Source organism: Hyalella azteca, unplaced genomic scaffold (assembly GCF_000764305.2).
Source record: "Hyalella azteca isolate HAZT.00-mixed unplaced genomic scaffold, Hazt_2.0.2 contig17970, whole genome shotgun sequence".
NCBI lineage: Eukaryota > Metazoa > Arthropoda > Malacostraca > Amphipoda > Hyalellidae > Hyalella > Hyalella azteca.
The window spans coordinates 115747-124471 of NW_025947730.1; the positions used below are offsets into that span (position 1 = coordinate 115747).

General features: G+C 39.9%; 1 protein-coding gene across 1 annotated transcript; it reads left to right on the forward strand.

Moving 5' to 3' along the window:
* The first annotated feature begins 5342 nt into the window (after positions 1-5342).
* On the forward strand, positions 5343-7616 carry LOC108667299. The gene is made up of 5 exons (XM_018154308.2): positions 5343-5378; positions 5740-5834; positions 6104-6167; positions 6857-6924; positions 7268-7616. Exons 2-5 carry the CDS (start codon positions 5766-5768, stop codon positions 7394-7396), a joined length of 330 nt encoding a protein of 109 aa, XP_018009797.1. The 5' UTR covers positions 5343-5378; positions 5740-5765; the 3' UTR covers positions 7397-7616.
* Positions 7617-8725: the final 1109 nt, after the last annotated feature.

The following is an 8725-nucleotide window of genomic DNA, read 5'->3' on the forward strand; positions in this document are numbered from 1 at the left end:
GATTTTTCTTCACCGTTCTTGTGATCGTTTTGATTAGACGGGCTGAGATCTCGCGTGGAGACCCAGATCGAGGGAGAATAGTAGTGGTCTTGTATGTCTTCCATTTTCTGATTGTTGCTTCCACAGTAGATTTCTTCACACCAAGCTGCTTGCCTCCTGCTGATTCTGTCTTCCAAGCCTGGTGCAGGTCTATATAATTCGGTTTCTGGTGTCCTCCGACAGCTCTTTCGTCTTCACCATAATGGAGTTTCGAGTGTGACTGAGGTTGTGGGCAGGTGTCTTTTATACAGTTAACGACTCAAACAGGTTCCATCAATACAGGTAATGTATGGGGGGGAATAGAGTCTCTTAAAAAAAGAAGTTACAGGTCTCTGACAGCCAGAAATCATGATTGTTTGTAGGTTACCAAATACTTACTTTCCACCATCATTTGCAAATAACATCTTTAAAAGTCCGACAAAATGATTTTCTCAATTTTTTCACATTTTGTCTCTCATAGTTGAGTTCTACCTATGATGCCAACTGGAGGCCTCTCTCATCATTTTAAGTGCGAGAACTTGCATAATTGATGACTGACTACATGCTTATTTTCCCCACTGTATATTTCATGCGTAGATTGCTTTGATCTCAGTAAATTTGTAGTACTGAGCTACGTGGGATATTACCCACTTAAGTTTAATTCACTAATATTCGACAATTTACTTAACAATTTAGAATGCACTACATGCTGGAAATATCAGTAGAGTAAATTTGAGCTCCACACCTGAGCGTGTGGCGAGAAAAACAATAAATTGCAGGACAAACTAAACAGAAAAAAATTCTTCACAACGGCGGCCTCGGAAAATGACGTATTGGCGCGTATTAATCGTTTTTCTTTCACTGCACAAACGTCAATATTCCTGGCACATATTCAGGGAAGGATGTGGTAAACCACGAATTGAAAGTTTTATTGGCCGCAATGAGAAGTAGAGCCGTTCATAAAAGTTGGTATCATGTCAACGCTTTGTCACAGCACGAGAATGATGAACAGGTATCGTCCGTGGAGGTGTGACAGGTTGTGAATAGACACGTTGAATATATTGTACATGTATACAACACATGCTGCCAAGCTTGTATATTGAAGCTTTTCTGTAAAATATACTGTACATATACAAAACACACAACACATGGTTTTACTCTAACACATTTTATCAATAGAATTGCATCAGTTGGTTAAGGGGAAAAACATCATTGATTGTGCATTCCGTGTGTCTTCTTAAATTAATATTTTTTGTGGCTGAAAACTTCCACAAAGTATATGATTTTTGATATTTTTAAAAAATCTTTGTTTCTTTATTGTAAACTCGGCGTCATGACATCAAGGCGAGTACTGCGGCAATGCAATCCTCAGCAAGTTCGGTGTAAAGGCAACCTAAAGCGCAACACCTTTTATCTCACATTGCGGTAATATGTAAAGACATTGTAATAGGGTGTTTGCTAAAGTTAGTTATGTAGTAAGGTAGTTACCAATTGTGTTTTAATGTTGTAAAATACCATTCGTGACCCAAGATATCATAACTATATTATATATTTAAACTGTATTGCTGATTTGATGAAGCCCTGCCATAAAGACTGAACATAAGAAGCCATTAGCCATTATAGCGTTGTGGGGGGGGAGGTGAGGCAGCCGATCAGCTCTTCAATGCAGCGGCTGAGCGGGTCCACCTCTCAGTCCAAAACGCCTTTCTTATTAAACTTCATCAAACTAAAATTGAATTTAGAATAAACCGAACAAGTTAGAAATTACCGATCAGTTTTGATTAAACAGAATGACATTGTTAGTTTAAACTTTTTAGTTAGTTAGAAGTTTAGTTTCTTGATGTGAAATAATAGATACTATAGAATTGGCATCAATATTCTCTAAATTTTAATGAATGAGATGTTTGAAGACTTGATAAGCCTTCATTTTAAGACTTGTTGACATACTGTCGTACCTGTTATTTAAAACTAGAGAAACTAAACTCTAAATGAGTTCTAAAAAATAATATGGTATTCATTTTAATTAGACTTGTCTAAGTGAAAGGATCTACTCTATATTTAAGAAATTCAAATTGCTGATCAAAGGAAAATATTTTGCCTCATGCAGTTGCTCATTACCCTGGCTGCAAACAAGATTTTTCTTTTATTGCATAGAAAGATTATTATTCTGAAGACAGTTTTCTGCCACTTATGAATCGATTCAGGTTTGTTATTTGCACTAGAAATGAAATTCGTTTTGTCCAATCTGTCCTCGATTGACTAACGGAGCTGTCTAGTTCTGCTGCAATCGAACTAATGATTCCTGTTTGTAGATTACGTTTATTTGTATTTTCTCTCGTGAGCTGGACTCGAAATCAGATTTAATTCTTTAATCTTACTCTAGTGTTCACGAGGTAAGAATTCTAAGTATCGTTAGTTGCCAGAATTATTCATGTTACCGACATGTGGAACAGCCTCCCCGATTACGTGGTTGGCGCTCCGAGTATGAACGCGTTCAAGAATAGACTAGAATCACTAGATAAAGCTATGGAATAATGTACTGTATGTTCAGACTTGAAATGCCTAGCACCATATCGAACCCGGTGAAAGTCTACTAACTATTTCAAACTATCGTTAGTTGAAAAGATCCGGTCAAATGACACGATTCTTCTTCTGTGATTCTTCATCTTCTGTAAACAGGTCATGAAAAATACAAAAATCGGCGACAGGCCACATCAGGCCTGCTCTTCAGCGCTGACTTCACTATGTTATGTAATGTTAAACTGGATAAAGCGACTCTTAGATGACTTGATTAACTCTCATCAGAGAGTCTTGAAAACGCAAAGTGGGGGTGCAAGGAAACACACAGCTCAGAAATGTGTGCATCCCGCAGGAGCGGCCAACACCCCTAGAGCGTCGGGATTGCTGGAGGCATAGGTGTCTACTCCTGAAAAAACTAAGGTGGGGATTGAAAAAATATTATGTCAAAGAAAGCTTTATTGAACGTAATAATATGCGAGAAAGGTAGCATTGAAATTATGACGAACCTCATAGTTCAGCCTTCCTTCCGGAATGTGGCTGCCGGTGGGGACCCCTGCCACTGTAGGCAAGCAGAGGGTCGGTGCTGCCATCTGTTGCCCGTCAAGCTTCAAGAGACCACAGTAGCTAAAATAAGTGTGACAAATTTGAGCAGGGGTCAATAGTTAATTTCTATGATATTTTTTAAGGTCGAATGCCTATCGTTAAGTAAAGCAAACAATAATAAATCTAACTAATAAGCAACTGCAGTAATCGTAGCCAAGAAATCAGTCTAACGAGCTCTAAAATTTAATATACATATTTTAATGAAAAAAGGTACCGTATTCTTGTTTATAAATAAGAAACAACTCGCGAAAAATATTTTGACTGGCAGAATTTACAGTATATGGATAGGCTAGGAAGACACTGCACCCTAGTCGCCAAGCCACCCACCATATCCGTCGTCTAGTCCAAGCATGGCTCAGATGAATGGGCGAGACCAGCTGTCGAGATCTCCCGCAGCAGATTGCAGGAAGACGGGAGGGAAGGCTTAGTGCAGAGGCGGCATCTTCACGGCGTTCGAAGAAGAGTCAAAGGCCGCCAAGGTCGAAAACGTCACCACGCGCGAAAATCTAGAAGAAGGAGGTGCGTCGATTTGCGGCGGTGGCGAACATCAAAAGACTGATGAATTTTCGAGGCGGTAGGGCGACGAAAGTTACTGTTGTGTTCCGGTATGATCTGAAATGATCAATTTCTCCAGATTAAAAAAGTCTTGACAATGAATGTGGCAGGAAGTGACAAAACGGTAGGTGCAGTGTATATAAATTTTGAAGAATTTTACTTGAATTGAGATTGCAATTAAATTGGAGCCGTGGGAAAGAATTGCATAAATTATGCATAGACTGAAATCAAACTGGGCCTAAATCCAAATCCATTACATCAACTTATTAAACCGAAAGTAAAGGGCTGACCAGCATGACAGCCCATCTCAGTGCGCTGCGACCCACTTCTGCTTCAGTAGGTTTCTATAAAGTTCCACTGACGACGAAGAGAAGTCAGCGGCGACGTATCCGGACAGATGCACACCGTCAGGTGCATTGCCCTTAACTCCAGGGAGGGCCATCTCGCTGACGGGGTCGACCGAAAAAGAGGTAGCTGCTCTTGGTCTTCATCATGTGGCCCGAATTTGGCAAATAAGGAAGAATCCGTACACGAAGAAATCGAAGGAAGAGAGAGTTAGTAGTCATCCGGTAGTGGCTATGGTAGGCTGAAAATCGCAATAGTAATAGCGGTTTCAGCGTCTATTAGGCCGTAGGCCTGTCGCCGAATTAACATCGCAGAACATTCACTGCTTGTTGCGGTTTCGAACTCGTAACTCACTGCTGCAAATTTTGCTGTGCTTAACCGCCCGGCATCCTTGCCGATTCAGACCAGAAACAGGCGCAGAGAGCTGGGATCTAACCCGCGTCTCTCTGCGCCAAATCTGGTACTCTGAACTTAAACCACTGGGCTGTGGGTTAACTTCTAAATGGTGAAATTAAATGGAGTGCAGTTAAACACCTCAAAAGAGATCACACCGTCGGAAATGTATATAAATTTAGACATAAGGAAGCATTGTGATCTCATAAGGCTCAGCACTTAATGAATGAATGATTTAGGTTTTCAACAGAGTGATTTACTATCTATGTTGTATATTTTTAAAAGCCCTCATTAGTCCCAGATGTGAGTTTAAAATATCTAACCCTTTAGTAGGGTGAGTTATTTTGTTCTATGGGTAGACTGCCTCTCCCTGAGGCGCTACCATACATGAGACTTCATTAACCATAAGTGATATGGTTAATACTGGAAAATTAATGCTGTACTTGCTGTAATAATAACTTGGTTTTGTTATAAGAAAGGTTTTCATATGATAGATCGATCTAGTTCTGTACCACACGAGTTTGGATGAGAAAAACACATATGTGCCTCCCATGTCACAAATGTGGGCCACACAAGTGTGATTGTGTGAATACATTTGCATCATTTTTATAAATTGCGATGACGTGACATCAACAAGAATTGACGTGCAATCGTTGTGGCCCTGCCATTACAATGAACATATTGCTTTCTATTGTCAAATATACATGCCATTATTTTAGCGTTTGTGTCCGATGTCCTGACAAAGTTTTTTATTTCCATACAGCGACTGCCATCCAAACTGAATGAAGATCTCTGTATTTTATTTCATACATAATTCACGACGACTGCGCCACCTTCAGCCGCGGACGCGGAGGAGGAGGGATTTGATTTGCGGTTTTGCGGAGCATAAAAGCGGCGGCCGGCGCAGAGTGCAACCATACGCTTCCCAGCAGCTTCTTGTTCAGGTGAGAAGCTCGGCTTTACTCATGAGTTTATTTGTAGAATTAAAATAATATAAAGTTCAATTTACTCAAATAGGTGAGTTAGGCAAGTAAACTTACTTGTACTTCAAACTTTAATCATTTCGGAGTTTGGTCACTTTGATTTACGGAAAGGATGACCTAACATGTGAGGGCTTTTGTATTCCTACTGAAATCAAATGTACAATTTACATACTCGTATTTCGATAAATTCTCTCATGTTTGTTAAAACAACACGTGTGATAAAGATAGTTTTAATTGAACAGGAAAAATTTATTAAACTGAAACAATATTTCTTCATAAAAACACTCCCAGAATCCACTCAATTTACCGAAAAATTTTCCAGATATAAAAATTCAACAACAAGTCGAGATGAAGTCATCGATGCTGTGCCTCCTGCTGCTGGTAGCTGCGGCTGCCATAGCTGTCAATCTCAACCAGGTTGGACTTATTGTTGCAATGGTTCATTATAATCGTTTAAAATAAATGATTAATTTGCTGCATTTTTGCCCATTGTTGATTTGTATCTGAGCTTCGCAGCGTCAAAAGTCAATGAAGTTTGAGAACATCATCCCAAAGTCATTAACTTATCAGCACGGACTTGAACTCAGTTCATCGACTGTAAGTTTCTGAAGTTGTGAAATACTTTACAAAAGTTAAGAAGTAAAACTGTTCAAATATTTAATTGTAATGATAATTGATGGCGGCAGGAGGACGACCTGGTGTCTGGGATGGCGGCCTACCGAGTGGTCGTGGGGGACGGCGATGCAGGGGGTGAGGGGTGGACAGGACTGCCACGGGCTGAAATATTGACGAATATTGCGAATATTTTAGTCTGATAATTATCGAAATTTTTATCCGTAAGAAATCTTAAAATAATCTAAGCTGGCTACAAACTGTGGTAGCAGAACCATTTAGCCGCCATTACAGATTTTATCTAAAATGTTTTGAAGCTCAGTAGCTCGTGAATCATTCGTACATTATTGTCTTAAATTGTTTTAAGAGGTGAAAACCTCGCAGAAGATGTGGTGTTGAGTTAGTAAATGATTTTATTTAGAGATAAAAAATTCTATTTAGAGATAAGCCAGAGAGAATATTTTGTGCGGCAAAGTTGCGCATCTCTATTGATAATATGAAATTTCTTTTACTCATGAGTGTTATGCAATTCAGTTTTGAGTGATAGAAAAACAAACTCCGCTTCATCAACATTACGAAACTGACTATTGCAATTGATGAAAATAACTTATAGCGGACGATTACAACGAAATCTTATCACTGAAGGCAGATTGTAGAGCTGTGAAAGTCTCATAGGAATCTTTGACTTTCAAAATGTACATAACTGTGAACTCTGACCAGCATACAATGACGCAATCATATTTCGATCAGAGCGTATAATTGCGTGCATTTTCAATTGAGACTTAATATTCTTCATGTTATTCTGAAGATAAATTTACCTTGTGCAGGAGAGGAGGCCAGGCAGGCTACGACTACTGCTACGTGCACCGGACTCTGCAAGATTGCGTACACTCAAGTAAGTTCAGCACATTACTCCATCTCTGTTGTGAGTTGAGTACATTACTCCATCTCTGTTGTAAGTTGAGTACATTACTCCATCTCTGTTGTAAGTTGAGTACATTACTCCATCTCTGTTGTAAGTTGAGTACATTACTCCATCTCTGTTGTGATTTGAGTACATTACTCCATCTCTGTTGTGAGTTGAGTACATTACTCCATCTCTGTTGTGAGTTGNGTGGGGCTACTTCATCTAATGACCGTCTCTTGTTCACTGCAGTGGGGCTACTTCATCTAATGACCGTCTCTTGTTCACTGCAGTGGGGCTACTTCATCTAATGACCGTCTCTTGTTCACTGCAGTGGAGCTACTTCATCTGGGGCAACCAATCGACAACGGTGCCGACGTCGTATGTCGGTTTCGTTCTGACAGCGGCTACTGCAGCGTCGCCTGTGTGCTACTGCATCGTCAGTGGTGGCGCCTACCCGTGAGACCCATGGGCCCACGTCTCGGGACACCCATGGGGCCCACGTCTCGGGACACCCACGTGGGCAAAGTCCCAGGATACCCACGGGGCAAGCGATCATCCCGAGCTGCTGTTCAAATCATTCAGTTTGCACCTAAAAAAATCGCCTGACACGAAATTTTTGGTAATACGTATATGAATTTTATTGGATTTTTTCTACGCCACAATAAAAAAGTTCTCAAAAATATGTCCTATGACTCTCCCCGTGTATAAATAGTATTATAGATTTTGAGTTCAAGATCATCTAATCATGTCCGTATTGCTAATGATATTATCAATCGCAGCAAAACCCGCGCGTTCATACACTTTCTTACCGGGCATCTAATCAGTCCATCATAGTTCCATTTAAATTAACTGCTAGGCATATCCTGCTTGGTGAAAACCCGCAGAATAACCAAGTAGTAGCAGCAGCAGTACAACTTCCAACACAAGTGACCAAACCACGATACTTCTTAAAAGAACCCCTCCATTACCTGCGTTTCGTATTATTCAAGTACCTCATTAATGGAAACCTAGTACCAAGACCACTGAGGGATACTGATCTCTTTGCGGTGCAATAAGCAATTCATTATAAACGGCATCAGTCATTTTTGCCATAAGAATACAAATCGTTACAAGGTATATTCGTTCCTTTGAAGCGGCCGGCTCAGCAATGGCTGTGAATTGCATGCAATTTGTAAATAAAACTAAAAAATATTAGTACAACTCACCTCACGTCCTCAATGCATCTTGAATCAAAGAGCAAGTCTGCCATTAACTACTAATATTTTTAACCTAATCCATAATTTCAACTGACCCATCAGTTAGGTCAGATTTAATAGAGATAAATTTAGTTAACGTCATGGCAAACCTCCCAATTTCCCAGATATGTCGACATTACTAGCAACGAGAACGACTCAAAGTGTCAACTGCTGAAAATTGATCATTTGGAATAGATTTTCAATTCGGGGAAACTGGTATGCGAAATTATGAATACTAGTACTTAAACAATCCCCTACTAGCCTTTATGTAATCTCAGAACAATCTGGTGGCTACACAGACGAGGAAATACTAGCAGTTACTACTTGCCTCGTGTATAAGCTCAATAGCTGGTAGAACTAAAGGCGGCTAGTTTTAGTCGGCACTAACTGCTCCAACTTGCCCCTAAAACGAGGCGCACCGTGTCGTGATATCCTTCAATATTTCGTTCAATTTTACACCCAATATCGATACAAAATTTGGCTGAGTAAGCAGTAAAAAAAATTTTCCACGAGCTGAATAAAGAATATTTACGAGAAAAGGCATGAAAAGAGAA